This window comes from Salmo trutta, chromosome 13 (assembly GCF_901001165.1).
Source record: "Salmo trutta chromosome 13, fSalTru1.1, whole genome shotgun sequence".
Classification (NCBI taxonomy): Eukaryota; Metazoa; Chordata; class Actinopteri; order Salmoniformes; family Salmonidae; genus Salmo; species Salmo trutta.
This window is the reverse complement of record NC_042969.1, coordinates 83976438-84004350: the sequence shown is the minus strand read 5'-3', so window position 1 is coordinate 84004350 and position 27913 is coordinate 83976438. Positions and strand designations below refer to the sequence as shown.

Here is a 27913-nt window from a genome sequence, read left to right as displayed (position 1 = left end):
GTGTTGAGCTTTCGCAAATCCATCAATTATTCTGCGCTCTGGTGTAACAGTGTAGGTTCCGTCCCTCGCTTCGCCCCAACCTGGGCTCGAACCAGGGACCCTTGCACACATCAACAACTGACACCCACGAAGCATCGTTACCCATCGTGCCACAAAAGCCGCGGCCCTTGCAACGCAAGGGGAACAACCACTTCAGGTCTCAGAGCGAGTGACGTCACCGATTGAAACGCTATTAGCGCGCACCACCGCTAACTAACTAGCCATTTCACATCGGTTACACTGGCACACTCAGACAAGCGTGCATATCGACAGTTGTCGCAGTGACATCATACATATTATATTGAAAAAGTTACTTGCATTGTGGAGTCTTTTGTTTAGAGATGTAAATCCTTTTTGTAATAACGTAGTATATGGGATTGATTTTAAGAAATTTGAATGAATTAATTTGATTAATATTATGGTGTTTCTATTTAGAGAAAAACTAAAAACGAAACCCTCAGGGTTTCCGTTAGGATGGAATGGAAAATATGACGGTTGGGACTAGGCTACAGGATTGGAGGATTCTAAATTGTTTGCCTTCAATAGACAACTTTTTTCCAATATTTCTGTAAATTAGTGATATTTATTCCCATAGTAATTCGTTATGGATCCATAACTAAATCAACATCTGCATTTTGAAAGAGTCCCATGTTAACTACAGTATGTATTGTAGACTGCACAGTAGCCTAATAAACATATAAACACATATCGTTAATAAAATAATGATAAAAAAATACTCTTTCAAAATGGAAATGTTGCTTTAGTTATGGATCCATAACGAATAAATATCACTGATTTACAGAAATATCGGCGCAAAGTTGTCTAGTGAAGGCAAACAATTTAGAATCTTTCAAACCTGTAGCCTACTCCCAACCGTCATGTTCTACATTGCCATATTTTCCATCCTAACCGAAACCCTGAGGGTTTCGTTTTTCATGGAATAGAAAAACCATAATATTATTCAAATTAATTAAGCAAGTACCAGTCAAAAGTTTGGACACACCTACTCATTCCAGGATTTTTATTTTGACAAATTTCTACATTGTAGAATAATAGTGAAAACATCACAACTATGAACTAACACCAGTATCCCACATGCCCTGCATTCGGTAGTACAGACAATGCCTGCTCTCCCTTATGTAAGGAATTAAGCACTTTCCCATGTTTACTACAGTATGTATTGTAGACTGCACAGTAGCCTAATAAACAGTTAATAAAATAATGGTAAAAAAATTAAGTGCCTAATTCCTTATATACCTAGAGTATTTTACCTGTATACATGGAAACATGAATGGACGCTTCTTCCTCTCTGCCACGGATACCATGGTTGCCCTTAGTTTGAAGATGTAATCTGGAGCCATCTGTGTTCTCTTTTCAACTCATTCTGCATATTTACGATCAAACGGCAGAATTTTCTCCATCTCCTTAACTTTCATACTCTAATTCCACTGATTTCAAATCTCGGTCCTCCAGAAAGTGGAGAGCAACACTTATGCAGTCCTACTATGTGATAACATAGCCTAGTGGTTAGAGTGTTGGACTAGTAACCGAAAGGTTGCAAGATCGAATCCCTGAGCTGACAAGGTACAAATCTGTTGTTCTGCCCCTGAACAAGGCAGTTAACTCACTGATCCTAGGCTGTCATTGAAAAGAAGAATTTGTTTTTAACTGATTTTCCAAGTTAAATAAAGGTAAAATAAAAAAAATATATTAAAAAAAGCAGTGATAGAAAGGATTACCTACATGTATTGACCAGCTCATATTATAGACAGAAGCATGCTACATGGCAGACCAATCCAAACTCATCTCTCGGCATGTGTAGCCCAATCATGGCTAGCGGGAAGGTTGCTAACTTTTTCCGTGGCTAAACCAACTAGACTCGCAATTTAACAATGTTATTCGTATTTTTATTAAGGCATATGAAAGTTCACATGTTCTGCCCCCAAAAAATGCATTTTGATAAAAAACACATTTTAAGTTCAAATGGTGCTCCTGTGAAGTAGGGACGCGAGACAAGACCCTAGTTTCCTGAATCGAATTCTGTCTGTTAGCTTTGTCAATGAATATATAAACTCAGCAAAAAAAGAAACGTCCTCTCACTGTCAACTATGTTTATTTTCAGCAAACTTAACATGTGTAAATATTTGAATGAACATCGCAAGATTCAAAAACTTAAACATAAACTGAACAAGTTCCACAGACTTGTGACTAACAGAAATTGAATAATGTGTCCCTGAACAAAGGGGGGGTCAAAATCAAAAGTAACAGTCAGTATCTGGTGTGGCCACCAGCTGCATTAAGCACTGCAGTGCATCTCCTCCTCATGGAATGGACCAGATTTGCCAGTTCTTTCTGTGAGATGTTACCCTACTCTTCCACCAAGGCACCTGCAATTTCCCGGACATTTATGTGGGGAATGGCCCTAGCCCTCACCCTCCGATCCAACAGGTCCCAGACGTGCTCAATGGGATTGAGATCTGGGCTCTTCGCTGGCCATGGCAGAACACTTACATTCCTGTCTTGCAGGAAATCATGCAGAGAACAAGCAGTATGGCTGGTGGCATTGTCATGCTGGAGGGTCATGCCAGGATGGGCCTGCAGGAAGGGTACCACATGAGGGTGGAGGATGTCTTCCCTGTAACACACAGCGTTGAGACCCTCCACCTCCAAATCAATCCCGCTCCAGAGTACAGGCCTCGGTGTAACGCTCATTCCTTCGACGATAAACGCAAATCCGACCATCACCCATGTTGAGACAAAACCTCGATTCGTCAGTGAAGAGCACTTTTTGTCAGTCCTGTCTGGTCCAGCGATGGTGGGTTTGTGCCCTTAGGTGACGTTGCTGCCGGTGATGTCTGGTGAGGACCTGCCTTACAACAGGCCTACAAGCCCTCAGTCCAGCCTCTCTCAGCCTATTGCTGACAGTCTGAGCATTGATGGAGGGATTGTGCGTTCCTGGTGTAACTCGGGCAGTTGTTGCCATCCTGGACCTGTCCCGCAGGTGTGATGTTCGGATATACCGATCCTGTGCATGTGTTGTTACACGTGGTCTGCCACTGCGAGGACGATCTGTCCATCCTGTCTCCCTGTAGTGTTGTCTTAGGGGTCTCACAGTACGGACAATTTATTGCAATTTATTGCCCTGGCCACATCTGCAGTCCTCATGCCTCCTTGCAGCATACCTTAGTCACATTCACGCAGATGAGCAGGCACCCTGGGCATCTTTCTTTTGGTGTTTTTCAGAGTCAGTAGAAAGGCCTCTTTAGTGTCCTAAGTTTTCATAACTGTGACCTTAATTGCCTACCGGCTATTAGTGTCTTAATGACCGTTCCACAGGTGCATGTTCATTAGTTGTTTCTGGTTCATTGAACAAGCATGGGAAACAGTGTTTAAACCAGTGGTTTAAACACTTCATGTAATTGTCAATAAAAGCCTTTGACATTTATGAAATGCTTGTATTTATACTTCAGTATTCCATAGTAACATCTGACAAAAAATATCTAAAGACACTGAAGCAGCAAACTTTGTGAAAATTAATATTTGAGTCATTCTCAAAACGTTTGGCCACGACTGTAGTATGTGTCTGGGCATGCTTGTTATTTTCTATTTAGTCATGTGTCATTCACCTGTCAACCCAGTGGATACGGCTTGTCAGGAAGTTGACATGACAAGTCTGAGACCAGAACTGAGACCTGATTGACTCCACCAGTCAGTGATTGGTCATGGCAGGTTTCTACTGCTCTGTTATTGGTCACAGGTGGGTTCTACAGGTCTGTGTTTGGTTGGGGTGGGTTTAAAACGGTGAGATTTTATTTCATCTGTCTGATGGGCAATGTCACAGAACGTCAGGAACACTCAGCATCATCCGGCTGGCCATTACACAAGATGACACAAAACCAGAGAAGAGACACACAAACTGAGGCAAGGACATAACTTCCTGTTGGCCAGATGAACAGACAGACAGACAGACAGACAGACAGACAGACAGACAGACACTCTGTTTCCCTGGCTCTTGCTGTTAAGGAACTTATCAAAGTATGGCTGATTCTACTGCCATTAACCAGCTGCCTCTTGGTCACACATGCACACACAAACACACACACGCTTGGCTACACCTACCTAAACACGCCTCTCACTGCCAGGGGAGAGGGTCCAACAGTGTGTACGGTATCAGCCGTGTTCCCCTGTCACACCTGTGTGTGCTTAATGGCATTATGACATCACTATAGAGCCAATGACCTCCCATCCTCCCTCCACCTCTCTGTCCTGTGTACTCATCTGAAGTGAACTTAAGCTTGTTTACTTGTTTCCGAATGTACACATACTTTCATTTAGCTAGATCTGTTTGAATGAAATAACAATGTCATTAAAGAGTTGGATAAAGAGTCAGAGGTTTGAGAGGAGAAATCATTAGGTCTAACTCTGTCTGACTCAGGATTAACTATGCGTCTGAGGGCTAACTCTGTCTGTCTCTGTCTGTCTGACTCAGGATTAATAGTGTGTTTGAGGTCTAACTCTGTCTGTCTGTCTGTCTGTCTGTCTGTCTGTCTGTCTGTCTGTCTGTCTGTCTGTCTGTCTGTCTGTCTGTCTGTCCGTCTGTCTCATTCAGAATTAGTAATGTGTCTGAGGTCTAACTCTGTCTGTCTGTCTCAGGAGTACATGGGCGTGTGTGTGTGTGAGTAAAATATCAGAGCTGTGTATCTGATTAACTATTAACACTGTCGTCCGGAGGTTAGTGAGGTTACTGGGGGTTAGTGAGGTTACTGGGGGTTAGTGAGGTTACTGGGGGTTAGTGAGGTTACTGGGGGTTAGTGAGGTTACTGGGGGTTAGCGTGGTCACTGGGGGTTAGCGTGGTCACTGGGGGTTAGTGAGGTTACTGGGGGTTAGTGAGGTTACTGGGGGTTAGTGAGGTTACTGGGGGTTAGCGTGGTCACTGGGGGTTAGCGTGGTCACTGGGGGTTAGTGAGGTTACTGGGGGTTAGTGAGATTACTGGGGTTTAGCGTGGTCACTGGGGGTTAGCGTGGTCACTGGGGGTTAGTGAGGTTACTGGGGGTTAGTGAGGTTACTGGGGGTTAGTGAGGTCACTGGGGGTTAGCGTGGTCACTGGGAGTTAGTGGGGTCACTGGGGGTTAGCGTGGTCACTGGGGGTTAGCGGGGTCACTGGGGGTTAGCGTGGTCACTGGGGGTTAGTGAGGTCACTGGGGGTTAGTGAGGTCACTGGGGGTTAGTGAGGTCACTGGGGGTTAGTGGGGTTACTGGGGGTTAGCGTGGTCACTGGGGGTTAGTGGGGTCACTGGGGGTTAGTGAGGTCACTGGGGGTTACTGGGGTTACTGGGGGTTAGCGTGGTCACTGGGGGTTAGTGGGGTCACTGGGGGTTAGTGAGGTCACTGGGGGTTAGCGTGGTCACTGGGGGTTAGTGGGGTCACTGGGAGTTAGCGTGGTCACTGGGGGTTAGTGGGGGTTATTGAGGTCACTTCACTGTAATTGCACTTAACCATCACTGCACACAGACACACACACACACACACACACACACACACACACACACACACACCAAGCTTAGCCCAGCTGCCCTACTGTCTTGATCTGAGTTGATTCATTAACAACATCAAGTAACAGCTGTATGTTTCTCTCCTCAGGAACCTGGGAAAGTCGGGACTCAGAGTGTCGTGTTTGGGACTGGGTAAGTACATTCACCTTTTACAAACCATCACTCAACTAGCTCTCATCAGAATTATAGACCTTCATCCATGTTTCTCAAACTTCAAATGTTGATGTTGTTGCGAACGTCAAATTTTAAAGTGTTTAAGGTTAAGTTTAGGTATTAACTCTGCGTTGTTAAGGTTTGGGATAGGCTTAAAACCAAAATCTCAAAAGCAACTTTCTATCGTGGATTCAAACTTGCAACCTTCCACGTCAACTCCCGTCGTCCTCAGAGATGGATGGCGGTTCGAATACTGACTTGTATCACAGGTGACCTGACTGCATCACTTGCGCTGAGTAGGATTTGTACTTTGGCACAGATCTAGAATCAGCTTACCTTCCACATATTATACTTTTAGCCACAATGGGGGGAATATAAAACTGGTCTTAGATCAGTGTCCAAGTGCAACTTCATCTTACACCTTGTGGGCCCATCTCATAGACGGAAGAGGTGGAAGAGCAAGCGGTGCTGTTTAAGAAGTGAAGGCAGAACATTCCAGGCAGCATTTACATTTCAGGAATCATACACCACTGGGACTGTGTGTGTGTGTGTGTGTGTGTGTGTGTGTGTGTGTCTGTCTGTCTGTCTGTCTGTCTGTCTGTCTGTCTGTCTGTCTGTCTGTCTGTCTGTCTGTCTGTCTGTCTGTCTGTCTGTCTGTCTGTCTGTCTGTCTGTCTGTCTGAATCACACCCTCCCACACACACAGTTATAAAACACAAACTCCCACTCAAACCACAGACACACACAGTTATAAAACACAAACTCCCACTCAAACCACAGACACACACACACACTGAGAATGTTAATCATCCGTCATTTGGCACTTGTCTGTGTTGCCATGGCTTCTCTTCTTCATTTAAACATAAGATACCTGCCGCCAGTCGCCCTTCTTACACCCACTAGCTTTGATGGGTTATAAACACACACACACACACACACACCGAATCACACACTCAGACACAAATAAACACACAGAAGTAGACACACACACACACACACACACTAACTGGGACTGTTATGTGTGTGCATTTTGGATATGTAGCAATTGAATGTGTAGGGTCTCAGAGAAAGGATGAGAGGGGTGGGATAGATTAAATCAGGTTGGTCAAGTAGCGAGAGAGAGAGAGAGATAGAAAATGAGAGAGATAGAGGAAGAAAGTGAGAGAGATGGAGGTAGAGCGAGAGAGAGATAGAAAGTGAGAGAGATGGAGGTAGAGAGAGAGAGAGAGAGATGGAGGTAGAAAGTGAGAGAGATGGTGATAGAGAGAGAGAGAAAGAGAGAGAGTGAGAGAGAGAGATGGAGGTAGAGAGATAGAGAGAGAGAGAGAAAGATAGAAAGTGAGAGAGATGGAGGTAGCGAGAGAGAGATGGAGGTAGAGAGAGAGAGAGAGATGGATGGAGGGAGAGAAAGAAAGATAGAAAGTGAGAGAGATGGAGGTAGAGAGAGCAAGAGAGAGAGAGAGATGAGGTAGAGAGAGAGAGAGAGAGAGAGAGAGAGAGAGAGAGAGAGAGAGATGGAGTTAGAGAGAGAGAGAGAGAGAGAGTTGTAGAGAGAGGGATGGAGGGAGAGAGAGAGAGAGATGAGGTAGAGTTTATCAGTGGTGGCTGGTCTGACAGGACAAGGTTACTTGGAGTGGGAGTAAGGAGGGATTGGTGTCTGAGTCAGACTGGTCAGGTGGTCTGTCGTTGCAAAGATAAGGTCAGTCTCATTCCACCTGGCAGCCTCCCACTGTGCCACACACACACAGACACACACTTCCCACTGTGCCATTGTGCCCTGGGCTGCGTTTGCGTGACATATACTGCCTGAGATGGGACAGCAAGGCAGGAGGACAGGGGGTAGGACAAGGGGGAAAGGGTGCCAAACTGGGTCTCTGTTAGGAAGCAATGCCAAAATGTGTATTTAGGCAGGTGGAGATTGTGTGTGTGTGTGTGTGTGTGTGTGTGTGTGTGTGTGTGTGTGTGTGTGTGTGTGTGTGTGTGTGTGTGTGTGTGTGTGTGTGTGTGTGTGTGTGTGTGTGTGTGTGTGTGTGTATTTGTGTGTGTGTGTGTGTGTGTGCGTGTGTGTGTGTGCGTGCGTGTCTTTGAGTCCTCCTGCCACTGAGCATTAGTGAACAGGTTGCCTCAACACCCTAATAAGATGTCAGGTCACGCAGAGTGACAATTATACAACAGTTAGGTTTTAACCACAGTCTGTCATGCAACAATGCTACCAACATAATATACACACAGTCATACTCTTTACTATTAAAAACACACACAGTCATAATCTTTACTATTAAAAACACACACAGTCATACTCTTTACTATCAAACTCACACACAGTCATACTCTTACTATCAATCTCACAACAGTTTTGATTAGATTTATAATTTAAGGCACTCACATGCTCATTTTTTACCTTTAAGAACCAATGATGTGCTACCTTTTTGTAACATTTCTGGCAATGCTAACGTATTTTCTGCCGAATCTAGGTGTTATAACACCAGGTCAGTTGCTAGGCAACAACACAGCTGCTTGCACCATGCTGCCAGTCATGAGAAGTGTATGGAACAAACCTAGATTACTGTATTTAGCTAGCTATGTGGTTGTGTTCAAGCATGCTAATCAATAAAAACGCATGCAGATATTTTGATTAGCTAGGTAGCTAACTAGCTAACGTTACCTAGCTAACGTTAGCTTGCTTGTACAAAGTCCAGCAGCTAGCCTCTGTAGCTAGCTAACACCAGTCAGCAGAAAGCTATCTAGCTAACGAACAGGCAAATAAAGGTAGCTCGCCAATAAATGTGCTATTTTAGCTAGATAACTACTTAACTAACGTAACATTATACCAGTCAGATGAGAGCTAACGTTGACTAGGTATCTAACCAACAAACAAGGAAAGCTACCTATCTACATTTTGCCAAGTAATGTTTTTCATAGAAGGTTGAAGTGATCATGTGTAAACTGCTGATCTAGGGACATGCGTGTAATCGAGCACAAACATGCACAAATTAGATAGCGAACGTCCTTGGCTGCTACGATATCTAGTTAACGTTAACTATCTAGGTAACGTTAGACAACGTAAAACTGTAACGTTAGGTAATGTACATGGTCAGTTCATTTTACCGCAATATATATTAAAAACACAGCTCGTTAACATTAATTACTTTAACTTTAAAACCACCAAACTTTGGGAAACTGCCACGCTGCTCACGTTCATTTGCACTGCACAGACCAAACTAAGGTAAGACGAGGTAGCTATATTTCGGACAGGAAAAACATTGCAGTTAGCTACGCTACAACCAAGCAAGAGAAATAAACAAACAAAATCGTTTTTGAACAAACACTTCAAGACTGTCCATTTAAATGGATGATGTTGACATCAGGGTTTTATCAACACAGTTGGTAGTGTAATGGTTAGAGGTACCGCCTGTGTTTCTGACAACTGTGGGTTTGCCTCCCGGAGAATACATTTCCACAGTTATTTTGTTTATAGTTTTGACAGCCCCTTAGCAACACACACACATATTTTAATTTCTTAGGGGGCTCTTCAAAGAGCCTTTGGGTTCAAGGAGTGGCAGGCAAGTGGCAATCAGTGTGGTAGTGTGTACTACTGCGTGTGTCTTGCTAGAACGGAGGAGTGACCAGCTCTCAGACTCTTCAGGAAGAGGTCGTTGCCCTCATCCGTGAGATTTACGGCCATCCTTACGGTACTGCCTAGGGACACAGTGCTTTTATGGAAGAGTAGCAGATTGTGGGCATGCGCCTGTCACAGGGAAATGGAAGTTGGCCCATGTGGAACTGACAAACGACTTATGCCAATTCAAACGCACGCAGTAAACATGGTACATCACAAACAATCAATACTTAAAAACGTATCGTTCTGTTTCCAAATCTCTGAATTCTCCCACCTGTGTTCATATTTACACTGCCATTTATACATGAGGACATGTGTGCTCTTTTACTGCAGTAGGAAAGCTGTGTAAAGCATTACTTAGGACATTTGTAGCTGAAGTTTTGTATTCAAGGGTTTAGAGCACATATCCAATTTCAGATTTGTAAATATGCCTATCATTTCTTTGAAGAGTTTTGTAATTGCCTCATGACTTTGTATTTTGCAGGTGTTTCTCAGCAGTTTGTCATTTGTTGCAGTGTTTGTATCAAAATGGCTCTTGACGATCCATAGGCTGATGCAGGCTTTCTTGTTCAACCCCAGTGCTACCAGACTTGATTCTACTACTCAGCTGTTCATGGAGACCATGAATAGTAGAATCAGGTGTGATAGAAACTGGGCTTGAATAAAAAAGCCTGCATAAACCTGTAGCTTGTCAAGAGCCATTGTGGCCAACTCTGAATTGTATTTACACAGTTAACTATATCTGATGAATGTACACTACCGTTCAAAAGTTTGGGGTCACTTAGAAATGTCCTAGTTTTTGAAAAAAAAGCTAATTTCTTGTGCTATAACTGTCTCTGTATCGGCATTTCGCTTGTTTGATTGCCTTGCGGAGGGAATAACTACACTGTTTATATTCAGCCATATTACCAGATCTCTTTCGCACTTTCAGTTTTGCGTGAATGCTGCCATCCATCCACGGTTTTTGGTTAGGGTAGGTTTTAATAGTCACAGTGGGTACAACATCTCCAATGTACTTCTTTATAAACTCACTCCCCGAGTGAGCTTATAGGTCGATGTTGTTCTCTGAGGCTGACCGGAACATATTCCAGTCCGTGTGATCAAAACAATCTTGAAGCGTGGATTCCGATTGGTCAGACCAGCATTGAATGGTTCTAGTCACTGGTACATCCTTTTTGAGTTACTGCCTATAAGACGGTAGGAGCAAGATGGCGTCGTGGTCGGATTTGCCGAAGGGAGGGCGGGGAGGGCTTTTTATGCATCGCAGAAGTTAGAGTAGCGGTGATCGAGTGTATTTCCCCTGGGCGTAATGCAATCAATATGATAGAATTTAGGTAGCCTTGTTCTCAAATTTGCTTTGTTAAAATCCCCAGCTACAATAAATGCAGCCTCAGCATATATAATTTCCAGTTTACATAGAGTCTAGTGAAGTACCTTAAGCGCCATCTTGGTGTCTGCTTGAGGGGGAATGTTCACAGCTGTGACTATTACTGACGAGAATTCTCTTGGGATGTAAAATGGCCAGCAATTGATTGTAATCAATTCAAGGTCAGGTGAGCAGAAGGACTTGAGTTCCTGTATGTTGTTATTTTTTTAAACTATGCAAGCCAGTTAAGAACAAATTCTTATTGATAATGACGGCCTACAAACAGTGGGTTAACTGCCTTGTTCAGTAGCAGAACGACAGGTTTTCACCTTGTCAGCTCAGGGATTTGATCTAGCAACCTTTCGGTTACTGGCCCAATGCTCTAACCACTAGGCTACCTGCTGCCCCCATGAGTTGTTAATCATGAAGCCCCGCCCTTCTTCTTCCCAGAGAGGTGTTTATCTCTGTCACCGAGATGCATGGAGAACCCCGGTGGCTGAAACGATTCTGACAACGTATCCCGAGACAGCAATGTTTCTGTGAAACAGGGAATGCTACAATCTCTGATGTCTCTCTGAAAGGCAATCCTTGTTCGAATTTCATCTACCTTGTTGTCAAGACATTGGTGACATTGGTGAGTAGTATACTCGTAGTATACTTGTAGTATCGTAGTAGTATACTCGTGCACGTCTAAGGAGCCTGACCAGGAGGCCGCTCCGTCTTCCCCTTCTGCGGGCGCCGTTGTTTTGGGTCGGCTTCTGGAATTAGATCCATTGTCCTGGGTGGTGGTCCAAACAGAGGATCCACTTCGGGAAAGTCGCATTCCTGGTCGTAAGTTGACGTCGCCCTTATATCCATTAGTTCTTCGCGGCTGTATGTAATAAGACTTAAGATTTCCTGGGGTAACAATGTAAGAAATAAAACATAAAAAAACTAAATACTGCATAGTTTCCTAAGAACTTGAAGTGAGGCGACCATCTCTGTCAGCGCCATCTTGCCAAACTCTCGCCATCTTGCCAAACTAATGTTGTATAATCACCTTACATGAAAATGAAAAACAAAATACAAAGTTTTAAGTGAGATTAGGCATTGATTTGAAACCCAAAATTAAAGGAAATTCACATGGGCACCACAATGCTTGTTCCATCCATGCTCTATCAAGGTTTCCAGCACACAGTTTTTACCTACTACAGTAGCTATATTGTTATTGTACTTCAAATCAAATCAAATCAAATTTTAGTGCTCACATACACATGTTTTGCAGAAATTAATACGAGTGTAGTGAAATGCTTGTGTTCCTAGCTCCAACAGTGCAGTAGTATTTAACAATTCACAACAATACATACAAATCTAAAAGTAAAATAATGTAATTAGAAACATATAAATATTAGATCGAGCAATGTCAGAGTGGCATTGACTAAATACAGTAGATAGAATACAGTATATACATATGAGATGAGTAAAGCAGTATGCAAACATTATTAAAGTGACTAGTGTACAATATTTAAAGTGGCCAGTGATTCCATGTCTATGAGTCCAAGGTGCTAAAGGAGCTCCTTAAACTTGACCGCAAAAAAACATCTGGGTCAGATGGTTAAGACCCTTCTTCTTTAAGGTTGCTTCCTCTATCATCGCCAAGCCTGTCTATGACCTTTTTAACCTGTCTCTCCTCTCTGGGGAGGTTCCCATTGCTTGGAAGGCAGCCACGGTGCATCCTTTATTTAAAGGGGGAGATCAAGCTGATCCTAACTGTTTTTGTCCAATTTAGTTTTTGCCCTGTTTATCAAAAGTGTTGAAAGAACTTGTCAACAATCAACTGACTGGCTTTCTTGATGTCTATAGACCATTCCATTCTTGTGGGCCGGCTAAGGGATATTGATGTCTCTGATGGGTCTTCGGCCTAGTTTGCTAACTACCTCTCTCAAAGAGTGCAGTGTATAAAGTCAGAACATCTGCTGTCTCAGCCACTGCCTGTCACCAAAGGAGTCACCAAGGCTCGATCCTAGGCCCCACACTCTTCTAAACTTACATCAACCACATAGCTCAGCTATCTCATCCATTTACATGCAGATGATACAGTCTTATACTCAGCTGGCTCCTCCCCGGATTTTGTATTAAATGCTCTAAAACAAAGCTTTCTTAGTGTCCAACAAACTTTCTCTGCCCTTAACCTTGTTTGGAACACCTCCAGAACAAAGGTAATGTGGTTTGGTAAGAAGAATTCCCCTCTCCCCACCGCTGTGACTATTACCTGTGAGGGTTTAGAGCTTGAGGTAGTCACCTCATACAAGTACTTTGGAGTTTGGCTAGACGGTACACTGTCCTTCTCTCAGAATATATCAAAGCTGCAGGCTAAGGTTAAATCTAGACTTGGTTTCCTCTATCGGAATTGCTCCTCTTTCACCCCAGCTGCCAAACTAACCCCTTTCAACTAACCCCATGACCATCCTACCCATGCTAGATTACGGAGATGTAATTTATAGATTGGCAAGAAAGGGTGCTCTCGAGTGGCTAGATGTTCTTTACCATTCGGACATCAGATTTGCCACCAATGCTCCCTATAGGAAACATCACTGCACTCTATACTCCTCTGTAAACTGGTCATCTCTGTATACCCGTCACAAGACCCACTGGTTGATACTCATTTATAAAACCCTCTTAGGCCTCACTCCCCCCTATCTGAGATATCTACTGCCGCCCTCATCCTCCACATACAACACCCGTTCTGCCAGTCACATTCTGTTAAAGGTCCCCTAAGCACACACATCCCTAGGTCACTCCTCTTTTCCGTTTGCTGCAGCTAGCAACTGAAACGAGCTGCAAAAATCACTCAAATTGGACAGTTTTATCTCCATCTCTTCATTCAAAGACTCAATCATGGACACTCTTACTGACAGTTGTGGCTGCTTCACGTGATGTATTGTTTTCTCTACCTTCTTGCCCTTTGTGCTGTTGTCTGTGCCCAATAATGTTTGTACCATGTTTTGTGCTGCTGCCATGTTGTGTTGCTACCATGTTGTTGTCATGTTGTGTTTCTACCATGTTGTTGTTATGTTGTGTTGCTACTATGCTGTGTTGTCATGTGTTGCTGCCATAATATGTTGTTGCCTTAGGTCTCTCTTAATGTAGTGTTGTGTTGCCTCTCTTGTCGTGATGTGTGTTTTGTCCTATATTTATATTGTATTTAATTTTTTTTAATCCCAGCCTCCGTCCCCATAGCAGGCCTTTCACCTTTTGGTAGGCCGTCAATGTAAATAAGAATTTGTTCTTAACTGACTTGCAGATAACTGTTAAATAAAATACATATGTACACTACCGGTCAAAAGTTTTAGAAAACCTACTCATTCAAGGGTTTTTCTTTATTTTTACTATTTTCTACACTGTAGAATAATAGTGAAGACATCAAAACTATGAAATAACACATATGGAATAATGTAGTAACCTAAACAGTGTTAAACAAATCAAAAAATATTTTATATTTGAGATTCTTCAAGGTAGCCACCCTTTTCCTTGATGACAGCTTTGTACGCTCTTGGTATTCTCTCAACCAGCTTCACGAGGTTATCACTAGGAATGCATTTCAATTAACAGGTGTGCCTTGTTAAAAGTTAATTTGTGGAATTTCTTTCCTTCTTAATGCATTTGAGCCAATCAGTTTTGTTATGACAAGGTAGGGGGGGATATACTGAAGATAGCCCTATTTGGCAAAAGACCATGTCCATTTTATGGCAAGAACAGCTCAAATAAGCAAAGAGAAACGACAGTCTCATTACTTTAAGACATGAAGGTCAGTCAATATGGAACATTTCAAGAACTTTGTAAGTTTCTTCAAGTGTTGTCGCAAAAACCATCAAGTGCTATGATGGAGCTGGCTCTCATGAGGACCGCCATAGGAAAGGAAGACCCAGAGTTACCTCTGCTGCAGAGGATTTGTTCATTAGAGTTACCACCCTCAGAAATTGCCAATTTACCGCATCTCAGATTGCAGCCCAAATAAATGCTTCACAGAGTTCAAGTAACAGACACATCTCAACAACCACTGTTCAGAGACTGCGTGAATCAAGCATTCATGGTCAAATTGCTTTAAAAAAAAACACTACTAAAGGACACCAATAATAAGAAGAGACTTGGTTGGTCCAAGAAATACAAGTAATGGACTTTAGACCGGTGGAAAGCTTTCCTTTGGTCTGATGAGTCCACATTTTACATTTTTGGTTCCAACCGCCATGTCTTTGTGAGACGTCGAGTAGATGAACGTATGATCTCCGCATGTGTGGTTCCCACCGTGAAGCATGGAGGAGGAGGTGTGATGGTGTGGGGGTGGTTTGCTGGTGACACTATCTGGGATTTATTTAGAATTCAATGCACACTTAACCAGCATGGCTGCCACAGCATTCTGCAGCGATACTCCATCAGATTTGGTTTGCGCTTAGTGGGACTATCATTTCCTTTTCAACAGGACAATGACCCAAAACACAGCTCCAGGCTGTGTAAGGGCTATTTGACCAAGAAGGAGAGTGATGGAGTGCTGCATCAGATGACCTGGCCTCCACAATCACCCAACCTCAAACCAATTGAGATGGTTTGGGAAGAGTTGGACCACAGAGCTAAGGAAAAGCAGTCAACAAGTGCTCAGCATATGTGGAACTCCTTCAAGACTGTTGGAAAAGCATTCCAGGTGAAGCTGGTTGAGAGAATGCCAAGAGTGTGCAAAGCTGTCATCAAGGAAAAGAGTGGATATATTTAGATTAATTTAACACTTTTTTGGTTACTACATGATTCCATAGGTGTAATTTCATAATGTTGATGTCTTAACTATTATTCTACAATGGAGAAAATAGTAAAAATGTGAAAAACCCTTGAATGAGTAAATGATATAAGGTGATTAAATAAGATGGCGCTTGGTTCATAACCATCTGTGCTTTCGGTACAGCACGCTACAGTCCTTGGTTCATGGCCATCTGTGCTCTCGGTACAGTACACTCCAGTCCTTGGTTCATGACCATCTGTGCTCTCGGTACAGCACGCTGCAGTCCTTGGTTCATGGCCATCTGTGCTCTTGGTACAGCACGCTGCAGTCCTTGGTTCATGACCATCTGTGCTCTCGGTACAGCACGCTACAGTCCTTGGTTCATGGCCATCTGTGCTCTCGGTACAGCACGCTACAGTCCTTGGTTCATGGCCATCTGTGCTTTCGGTACACTACACTGCAGTCCTGAATTCTGCTGATACAGAGTGTTGATAGATTGAACGATTCAATGTGAGAAGTCCCTCTTGACGTTTTTACTGCTTATAATTAACTGCCGCTGTAAATATACAATTACCAAACGGGTTAGCGCTTCGACCGCCATTCGATTTACGGTTGTTCTGCGGTACGGTCGATAAGTTCCACACTGGCTTTCTCCCTTGCTAATTGGCTAGGAGGGAGAATATAAACTAAGTGTCTGTGTGTGTGTGTGTGTGTGTGTGTGTTTCCTTCATGCTAATTGGCTAGGGAAGAGGCAACAGAATGTGAGTCAGGGAGAAATTGATCAGTGTAATCTGATCCTTCAGCACTTTCTGAATATCCTTTTATTTTCATATCACCTCTCATCTCCTCTTCTTCGATCTCTCCAATCCTCTCTCCTCCTTCGCTTATGTCTCCCTGATCTCAGGTGGAGGAGGGTTTATCAGGGTTTGGGACAGTCAATGAGACAGACCATATAGCCGTTGTCATGACGTTGGCCTGTGGGTAAGGTTTGTGACCCCCCCCCCATAAATACCTTTCTCCCTTCCCCTCTCTCTCGGACCCTACTGAAGGACTGTTGAATAGCCTTTGTTAAACATAGTCTGGGAACATCAAACAAGAGACGGAAAGGAACCATATTTCGGTAATCGAACCAGTTGGAAATATGCGTTGGAACTTAATGAATATGGATGTCAGTTCGGTTGTCATCTGAGACATTATGACTGATGACAGGACGACATAAACTGTACCTGGGAAAGTCCACACATTCTAGTTATCAGATTCACATGGAATTGTTGTGCAATTTAAATGCTTGATATTGAGATTGTTTGTTAGGAGATTAAATGTAATTTTAGCTTCCAAATGAGAGAATTGGGTTTTCATAAGGAAAGTGCCCTGCTTAATCAGTGGCCTGCCCCTGTGAAGAGACAGGGGTTATAAACGATGAAACACACCCTTCTCCCCTCGCCACTATATAAGACAATGACACAATGTAACCAGAGTTCCACTACGTGAGGTCTGCAGCCTCTGCGTTAAAAGGACACACATGTCAAGTACAGAACTAAGCCAACCTCGGCGTGAGCTTTGGTTGCGAATGGTATGAACTTTGAACGCTTATTCACTACAGAAGTGATACTTCCTAGCCGTTGAGTTAGCAGCGGCCGCTTTAGACGTGGGCTAGGAAAGGACGGACGACGGATCCAGTCTAACACACGACGAAGATACTACAACGTATCCAATTTACCAAAAGATACATTCTTCCGAGGACAGGAAGATCTCTGTTGGCCAACACGGCCAGCATCTACGACCAACCTACCGAAGCGCAGCTCAGAGTAAATATTTTTGCCATTTTCCTTTTCCAAATGGGCGGTAATTTAGAATGCATACGATAATGTATTTACGATAGCATAGCTGCTGTTTCTGTGTTCCTCAGTCTTCCCACTCTTTCATTCAAGCCCAACCCCCTTTCTTTGTGTAACAAGCCGCCATGTCGGCTCCGTCCACCAGGGACGTTTTCTGTATGACATAAGTTGTATTCTGTGTATATGTAATTCTGTGTGATTAGTATTTGGTATTTGGTAAATAAATAATTAAACACAATTTTGTATTGCTGATTCAACTTGTTAGCCAGGGTTCGTGAAGAAAACCAAGAATTTACAACTTTCATTATGAGACTGAAAATAAGGTGACGATTAATATTGATGGCTATCGATGTAAAATATTAAAGTCTTTAAGAGTTTATTCGGAAGATAACGGCTCTATAAACAGTCTTCTGTGGTGTCCCGACTTTCTAGTTAATTACATTTACATGATTAGAGAATCAGGTGATATTAATTACAGAGAAAGAATTTTATAGGATAGCATGTCATATCACTTAATCCGGCATAGCCAAAGACACTACACCGTAGTGGAGGATTTACCAGGGTTTGGGACAGTTAATGAGACAGACCATATAGCCGTAGTGGAGGGTTTACCAGGGTTTGGGACAGTCAATGAGACAGACCATATAGCCGTAGTGGAGGATTTACCAGGGTTTGGGACAGTCAATGAGACAGACCATATAGCCGTAGTGGAGGATTTACCAGGGTTTGGGACAGTCAATGAGACAGACCATATAGCTGTAGTGGAGGGTTTACCAGGGTTTGGGACAGTTAATGAGACAGACCATATAGCCGTAGTGGAGGGTTTCCCAGGGTTTGGGACAGTCAATGAGACAGACCATATAGCCGTAGTGGAGGGTTTACCAGGGTTTGGGACAGTCAATGAGACAGACCATATAGCCGTAGTGGAGGATTTACCAGGGTTTGGGACAGTCAATGAGACAGACCATATAGCCGTAGTGGAAGGTTTACCAGGGTTTGGGACAGTCAATGAGACAGACCATATAGCCGTAGTGGAGGATTTACCAGGGTTTGGGACAGTCAATGAGACAGACCATATAGCCGTAGTGGAGGGTTTACCAGGGTTTGGGACAGACAGACCATATAGCCGTAGTGGAGGATTTACCAGGGTTTGGGACAGTCAATGAGACAGACCATATAGCCGTAGTGGAGGATTTCCCAGGGTTTGGGACAGTCAATGAGACAGACCATATAGCCGTAGTGGAGGATTTACCAGGGTTTGGGACAGTCAATGAGACAGACCATATAGCTGTAGTGGAGGGTTTACCAGGGTTTGGGACAGTCAATGAGACAGACCATATAGCCGTAGTGGAGGATTTACCAGGGTTTGGGACAGACAGACTATATAGCCGTAGTGGAGGATTTACCAGGGTTTGGGACAGTCAATGAGACAGACCATATAGCCGTAGTGGAGGATTTCCCAGGGTTTGGGACAGTCAATGAGATAGACCATATAGCCGTAGTGGAGGATTTACCAGGGTTTGGGACAGTCTATGAGACAGACCATATAGCCGTAGTGGAGGATTTCCCAGGGTTTGGGACAGTCAATGAGACAGACCATATAGCCGTAGTGGAGGATTTACCAGGGTTTGGGACAGTCTATGAGACAGACCATATAGCCGTAGTGGAGGATTTACCAGGGTTTGGGACAGTCTATGAGACAGACCATATAGCCGTAGTGGAGGATTTACCAGGGTTTGGGACAGTCTATGAGACAGACCATATAGCCGTAGTGTAGCTGGTGTGTAGATGGGGAGACCGACTAGAGCAGACGAGTAGTGGAATGTTTCTATTAAAAGGGCACAGAGTGTCTTTGTGTTATTTAGCGGGACAGGGCTGGGTCCCAGAGAAGACAGGTAGAGGTGGGCAGTGGGTCAGGACAAGGCTGGGTTACAGAGCAGACAGGTGGAGGTGGGCAGTGGGACAGTGGTGAATGATGGGTGCAGACAGCCTGGAAGACAGCTTACTCATGGCAATCGCCATGGCCCTCGTCTATTCTATTTTACTCTTTTCTTTTTAGATTTTTATTATTTTCTATTCTATTTTAATAGAAAGATACGAGAAGATAATTGTGTGAAAGGAAAACAGCATGATCGCATAATTCCTTCTCTCATCTATGCGCTCTCCTCCTCTCACCTTTTCCCTTCGCTTGTGGACTTCAGTGCACAACGAATCAGCTGTCTGTGACCAGGCGAAAAAACCATTCAAGCAAAATCTTCATATCATAACCGCTAAGCGCTACACACAGCCTACATCGTTGTCACCATATTAGCTAACGTCATAGTCAACATAGCTACTAGAACTAATGCATTACTAAACCTGCTACAATCATCCAGTACAATATACAGTCAGCAAGCAGTTTAGCAGTTCCACCGGCGGGCCCCGGTGGCAATAAATGAATAAAACAAAAGGTTTACCTTGACTTGGATGAGTTCCAGTGTTGGATAGCCATAGCCAGCTAGCTAACATAGCATCCTTCTCTGTTTGAGCTGGGTGTTTAAGTAGGCTAAACTAGCGATCTACATTCACTAGCTAAGTGAACGTGAAAGGGAAAAAAATACAATGAAATATAACTTGCTCTCTCTCTTTCTTGCTTCTCCTTCATTTTTAAAGAAATGAATTTGTTCAAAACTGTTCAACTATTGTCTTTCTCTCTCTTTGAGTCAAATACTGACTACATTTTATTCACTGCACTGCTAGCTAGCTATAGTTTACGCTTTCAGTACTAGATTCATTCTCTGATCCTTTGATTGGGTGGACAACATGTTAGTTCACACTGCAAGAGCTCTGATAGGTTGAAGGACGTCCTCCAGAAGTTATCATAATTACTGTGTAAGTCTATGGAAGGAGGTGAGAACCATGGGTCTCCTAGGTTTTGTATTGAAGTCAATGTACCCAGAGGAGGACGGAAGCTAGCTGTCCTCCGGCTGCTACACCATGGTGCTACCCTACAGAGTGCTGTTGAGGCTACTGTGGACATTAATTGCAAAACAGTGTGTTTTAATAATCAATTATTTGGTGACGTGAATAGTTTTTTTGTGTATAGTTTTTTTTTAAATGATAACTTTTTTATGTTTCACAATTTACATTTTTTTTAATTCACTGAGGAGTATGGTCCTCCCCTTCCTCTGAGGAGCCGCCACTGCTCTGTACACATGCTGTTCTCTGCTTGCATGCTGTTCTCCTGACAGGACAGATTTGTCCCGTATACTGAAGTGCCGGCAGCTGATGTCTGCTGTCTGCAGGTGCTCATCGGTGTTGTCTCAGGGATTAGGCCTGTAGGAATTACTCCTACCGACATCCCAGTCTCAGCCTTTACTGTCACGCCCTGACCATAGAGAGCCCTTGGTTCTCTGTGGTGTTTAGGTCAGAGCGTGACTAAGGGGGTGTTCTAGTCATTGTACTTCTATGTTGGTGAGTTGTATGGTTCCCAATTAGAGGCAGCTGGTAATCGTTGCCTCTGATTGGGGATCATATTTAGGTAGCCTTTTTCCCACCTGTGTTTTGTGGGATATTGCTTTTGAGTGAGTGCATGTTGCACCGCAGTACTGCACGGTCGTTGTTTGTTTCTTGGTTTGTTTAAAGTTTCACAAAAAATAAAGATGTTGAACTCCAATCACGCTGCGCCTTGGTCTGTCTCTCCACACGATCGGGACATTTACACATGTTTAGTAACTGTTAGAACAATGTCTGACATTCTGACAATGGAATAGGCAGTGCTTGACCTGGACTGAAATAGGTTCCGGTACTCATTTTGGGTGCCGGTACTGTTTATATTTAGGTACAGGAACACCTCGATCTTTTTTGAGCTAATATTCTATAGGAGGTGCTGAACTCAAGCAGAAGAAAATTTGAGGTGCTGGTACTCAGTTTCGTTGAACTCCTGCCCAAGTGAAGTACTGGGCATATGTAGAGTACTGCACATAGAAGCACCAAAGTTTCACAATTATGTGATGCTACAACTTCTAATTGCTATCTCTGTCTCTGTTTCAGGTACATGGGTAACGTTTGGCAGTCAGATTACAGATGAGGTAAGACGATCGTTTCCTAATGTTTTTCTACTTGGTTTTAATGTAGATAGGAAATGTGTACAGTCTTTGCCTCTGGTATTTACTGCTCTACAACGACTTTACACTTTTAGCAGACACAAAGTTAGCTATGAATCAGAGTGTACTCTGGGTAAAATCTCTATGGTTCAGTTAGTGTACATTTAAAAAAAATGTATTTAACCTTTATTTAACTAGGCAAGTCAGTTTAAGAACAAATTATTATTTACAATGACGGCCTACACCGGCCAAACCCGGGGCAATTGTGCGCCGACCTATGGGACTCCCATTCACGGCCGGTTGTGATACAGCCTGGATTCGAATTTGTGATACAGTACTGCAGTGTAATGTGTGGTAGGTGTATAGAAAAAAAACGGATATAAATTCCTTTCAGCAGTTATAGACCCTCATTAAAAAAATCCAATCGCTTCGCATTAGGCGCATTTTGTGACACTGATTTATCATTTGATGTACTGCACATGCCAACGATTTATGTGAATGATTCAAAACAAAAGGGTAATAAAGAAGAATTATTGGACAATTGCCTTATCAGAGTAAGACAAACTGAGGACATTGTTGCGATCACGTCAAAGAATCCCTCTCCTCACCTGCAGTCTTATTTCAAGGTCGATCAAGGATGTGGTTAACAGACACCCAAAGTTTTGCTATAAGAGACTTTTACGGGATTGTTTACTCAGGTCAGATGTACCTATGGGGGGAAAAAAAGCATCACATTTCATGTCTATTATTCCTGATGGTAATATCCTTTGTCACAACTGCGTTCACAGTGATGCCATGATCAGAGGGAAATATCTTATCAATCCTCATTCCGGTGAGAGGATAAAGGATTGAGTTGGAATAACATGTAAAACTAAAATCTGTGGTATATCTCCTTAAGTGTTCCTGTAACTTGTATTATTTGGATAAGACTAAACGTGAACCTAAGACAATGATATGTGAGCATAAGAGCAACCATTCACAACCATGATTAAAAAAAAATGACCTGTTGCCAGACATTTCAACAGCCATAATCATGAACTAAGAGCCTTACGTTATATGGACATTTTATTGGTGCAGGCGCCACGTAGGGGAGGAGTTAGGGATAAATGACTTCTCCAGAGAGAGACATAATTGGATAGACCACTTAGGAACTCCTGCCCAGCCTCAATGAGGAATGTTATTTTTCTTTTTTTTTGTAATAGGTTCTAAATAGGCAATATACACTGCTCAAAAAATAAAGGGAACACTTAAACAACACATCCTAGATCTGAATGAAAGAAATAATCTTATTAAATACTTTTTTCTTTACATAGTTGAATGTGCTGACAACAAAATCACACAAAAATAATCAATGGAAATCCAATTTATCAACCCACGGAGGTCTGGATTTGGAGTCACACTCAAAATTAAAGTGGAAAACCACATTATAGGCTGATCCAACTTTGATGTAATGTCTTTAAAACAAGTCAAAATGAGGCTCAGTAGTGTGTGTGGCCTCCACGTGCCTGTATGACCTCCCTACAACGCCTGGGCATGCTCCTGATGAGGTGGCGGATGGTCTCCTGAGGGATCTCCTTTCAGACCTGGACTAAAGCATCCGCCAACTCCTGGACAGTCTGTGGTGCAACGGGGCGTTGGTGGATGGAGCGAGACATGATGTCCCAGATGTGCTCAATTGGATTCAGGTCTGGGGAACGGGCGGGCCAGTCCATAGCATCAATGCCTTCCTCTTGCAGGAACTGCTGACACACTCCAGCCACATGAGGTCTAGCATTGTCTTGCATTAGGAGGAACCCAGGGCCAACCGCACCAGCATATGGTCTCACAAGGGGTCTGAGGATCTCATTTCGGTACCTAATGGCAGTCAGGCTACCTCTGGCGAGCACATGGAGGGCTGTGCGGCCCCCCAAAGAAATGCCACCCCACACCATGACTGACCCACCGCCAAACCGGTCATGCTGGAGAATGTTGCAGGCAGCAGAAGGTTCTCCACGGCGTCTCCAGACTCTATCACGTCTGTCACGTGCTCAGTGTGAACCTGCTTTCATCTGTGAAGAGCACAGGGCGCCAGTGGCGAATTTGCCAATCTTGGTGTTCTCTGGCAAATGCCAAACGTCCTGCACGGTGTTGGGCTGTAAGCACAACCCCCACCTGTGGACGTCGGGCCCTCATACCACCCTCATGGAGTCTGTTTCTGACCGTTTGAGCAGACACATGCACATTTGTGGCCTGCTGGAGGTCATTTTGCAGGGCTCTGGCAGTGCTCCTCCTGCTCCTCCTTGCACAAAGGCGGAGGTAGCGGTCCTGCTGCTGGGTTGTTGCCCTCCTACGGCCTCCTCCACGTCTCCTGATGTACTGGCCTGTCTCCTGGTAGCGCCTCCATGCTCTGGACACTACGCTGACAGACACAGCAAACCTTCTTGCCACAGCTCGCATTGATGTGCCATCCTGGATGAGCTGCACTACCTGAGCCACTTGTGTGGGTTGTAGACTCCGTCTCATGCTACCACTAGAGTGAAAGCACCGCCAGCATTCAAAAGTGACCAAAACATCAGCCAGGAAGCATAGGAACTGAGAAGTGGTCTGTGGTCTTCACCTGCAGAACCACTCCTTTATTGGGGGTGTCTTGCTTATTGCCTATAATTTCCACCTGTTGTCTATTCCATTTGCACAACAGCATGTGAAATGTATTGTCAATCAGTGTTGCTTCCTAAGTGGACAGTTTGATTTCACAGAAGTGTGATTGACTTGGAGTTACATTGTGTTGTTTAAGTGTTCCCTTTATTTTTTTGAGCAGTATATTTAGGTAATGACATCATAATGTATTGTGTGTTTTTTTGTCTTTATTTGATGTTGATGTTTCCACCACAGCACACTCTGCTGGGATCTCTTGATCGGGACAATATTTATAATAATGCCCACCTGTGTGGTATTGTTGCATGGACCCACTGTCACACAAACACAAACACACTCAGACACATTCACACACACACACACACACACACACACACACACACACACACACACACACACACACACACACACACACACACACACACATACACACACACACACACACATGCGTGCCGTTGACATGCATACAGACAGACAGTTCTGCAGAAGGGACGTCCCACTGCACGCACACACATGCATGCACACAAACACACACACACAGACAAGTTGCTCTGGATAAGAGCGTCTGCTAAATGACTTTTAGGCAAAATAATCTGTGTCCTCATTGCCTTCCGCCTGGCCCCCCTCTCCCCTGGCCCCCCTCTCCCCTGGCTCCCCTCTCCCCTGGCTCCCCTCTCCCCTGGCTCCCCTCTCCCCTGGCTCCCCTCTCCTCTGGCTCCCCTCTCCCCTGGCTCCCCTCTCCCCTGGCTCCCCTCTCCATGTTCAGTCAACCCTGCCATGGGTCCCATCCAGTGTCCCTGTCTGTCCCAAAGCCGCTTAAGCCACTCATATGCTGTCACACAAAACACATACACACACTCACTGCTGTCCCTGCCAAAGGACCCATCCACCGCATTTACCCTCATCATCATCACGGTCTCCCACCCACACTGCCACCCACACTGCCACCCTCAACAGAGTCCTCTTCGGATGTCCACTCCACATATCTCTCTTGAACCTGTTCACCCCTATAAACATAGCACCAAACACAAGACATGACTAAAGCCCTATCCAATCCCTGTATATTGCATAGGCTTATGAGCCCAAGCCTGAAACCAAAAAATAAACTCTATTAAAATTATAATTGTGCCATTATATAATGCATAGCATACCGCATTTTATGCATGACAGATAAAAAAACTGATTTTAGGATAATTTTATTTTGAAGTCTAATCTAGTTGACTAATCGCCTTTGAGTGTGGACTGTGTTATTAGGCATACTGGATGGACTGTTTACACTCCTACATGTATATGCTTTAGTCTGAGAGTGATCGTATAGCCTTAGGATGCTGTTGGTTCATTGATTGTGCAGGGCTGCTTACAGTTAGACAACAATTAGAGTGAATTTATATTGGATTTTGAATAGCCTGGTAATAGGGCATTTTTTATACTTTCATAATTAATTGGATGACACATGACCTTTAGATATCTATATATAATTAATATCTCACCACCATGCATTTAGTTATATGTACTTATAAACACTACCGGTCAGAGGTTTTAGAACACCTACTCATTCAAGGGTTTTTCTTTATTTCGACTATTTTCTACATTGTAGAATAATAGTGAAGACATCAAAACTATGAAATAACACATATGGAATCATGTAGTAACCAAAAAAAGTGTTATATTTTCTATTTGAGATTCTTCAAATAGTCACCCTTTAACTTGATGACATTTTTGCACACTCTTAGCATTCTCTCAACCAGCTTCATGAGGTAGTCACCTGGAATGCATTTCAATTAACAGGTGTGCCTTGTTAAAAGTTAATTTGTGGAATTTCTTTCCTTCTTAAAGCGTTTGAGCCAATCAGTTGTGTTGTGACAAGGTAGGGGGGTATACATAAAATAACCCTATTTGGTAAAAGACCAAGTCCATATAATGGCAAGAACAGCTCAAATAAGCAAATGACAGTGTTGTCACAAAAACCATCAAGCGCTATGATGAAGCTGGCTCTCATGAGGACCGCCATAGGAAAGGAAGACCCAGAGTTACCTTTGCTGCAGAGGATACGTTCATTAGAGTTACCAGCCTCAGAAATTGCAGCCTAAAATAAATGCTTCACAGAGTTCAAGTAACAGACACATCTCAACACCAACTGTTCAGAGGAGACTGTGTGAAGCAGGCCTTCATGGTCAAATTACTGGACATCAATAAAGGATGTCAATAAGAAGAAGAGACTTGCTTAGGCCAAGAAACAATGATTTATTAAGAATTCAAGGCACACTTAACCAGCATGGCTACCACAGCATTCTGCAGCGATACGCCATCCCATCTGGTTTGGGCTTAGTGGGACTATCATTAGTTTTTCAACAGGACAATGACCCCAAACACACCTCCAGGCTGTGTAAGGGCTATATGACCAAGAAGGAGAGTCATGGAGTGCTGCATCAGATGACTTGTCCTCCACAATCCCCCGACCTCAACAAATTGAGATGGTTTGGGATGAGTCGGACCGCGGAGTGAAGGAAAAGCAGCCAACAAGTGCTTAGCATATGTGGGAACTCCTTCAAAACTTGGAAAAGCATTCAAGGTGAAGGTGATTGAGACAATGCCAAGAGTGTGCAAAGTTGTCATCAAGTTAAAGGGTGATTATTTGAAGAATCTCAAATATAAAACATATTTTGATTTGTTTAACACTTGTTTGGTTACTACATGATTCCACATGTGTTATTTCATAGTTTTCGCTGATGTCTTCACTGAAACGAAGAAAATAGTAAAAACAAAGAAAATCCCTTGAATGAGTAGGTGTTCTAAAACTTTTGACCGGTAGTGTATAGTTATATAGTTAATATATAGTTATATAGAGTTAATATATAGTTATATGGGTTTAATATATAGTTATATATATAGTTATATATAGTTAATATATTGTTAATATAGAGTTAATATATATAGTTATATATATAGTTATATATAGTTAATATATTGTTAATATATAGTTATATAGAGTTAATATATAGTTAATATATAGTTATATAGAGTTAATATATAGTTAATATATAGTTATATAGAGTTAATATATAGTTAATATATAGTTATATAGAGTTAATATATAGTTATATATATATAGTTATATAGAGTTAATATATAGTTATATAGAGTTAATATATAGTTATATATAGTTAATATATAGTTATATAGAGTTAATATATAGTTATATATATATAGTTATAGTTATATATATATATAGTTATATATATATATAGTTATATATATATATATATAGTTTTACACTACCGTTTTGGGTCACTTAGAAATGTCCTTGTTTTTGAAAGAAAAGCAACATTTTTGTCCATTTAAAATAACATCAAATTGATCGCAAATACAGTGTAGACATTGTTAATGTTGAAAATGACTGTTGTAGCTGGAAACGGATGATTTTTAATGAAATATCTACATAGGCGTACAGAGGCCCATTATCAGCAACCATCACTCCTGTGTTCCAAAGGCACGTTGTGTTAGCTAATCAAAGTTTATAATTTTAAAAGACTAATTTATCATTAGAAAACCCTTTTGCAATTATGTTAGCACAGCTGAAAACTGTTGTCCTGATTAAAGGCCTTCTTTAGAGTAGTTGAGTATCTGGAGCATCAGCATTTGTGGGTTTGATTACAGGCTCAAAATGGCCAGGAACAAAGACCTTTCTTCTGAAACTTGTCAGTCTATTCTTGTTCTGAGAATTGAAGGCTATTCCATGCGAGAAATTGCCAAGAAACTGAAGATCTTTGTTGTATATAGTTATATTTACATTTACATTTACATTTAAGTCATTTAGCAGACGCTCTTATCCAGAGCGACTTACAAATTGGTGCATTCACCTTATGATATCCAGTG

The 27913-nt window shown here is 42.8% G+C and overlaps 1 protein-coding gene across 3 annotated transcripts in view; it reads left to right on the top strand.

Moving 5' to 3' along the window:
* The window catches only part of LOC115206628 (voltage-gated potassium channel subunit beta-1), a 140481-nt gene that overhangs the window by 66027 nt on the left and 46541 nt on the right, over nucleotides 1–27913 (top strand). For all 3 annotated transcript variants that reach the window (XM_029773793.1, XM_029773792.1, XM_029773791.1), the window contains 2 exons: nucleotides 5682–5725; nucleotides 21351–21388. In XM_029773793.1, coding sequence (XP_029629653.1) covers nucleotides 5682–5725; nucleotides 21351–21388 — 82 coding nt within the window. The remainder of the gene's footprint in view (nucleotides 1–5681; nucleotides 5726–21350; nucleotides 21389–27913) is intronic.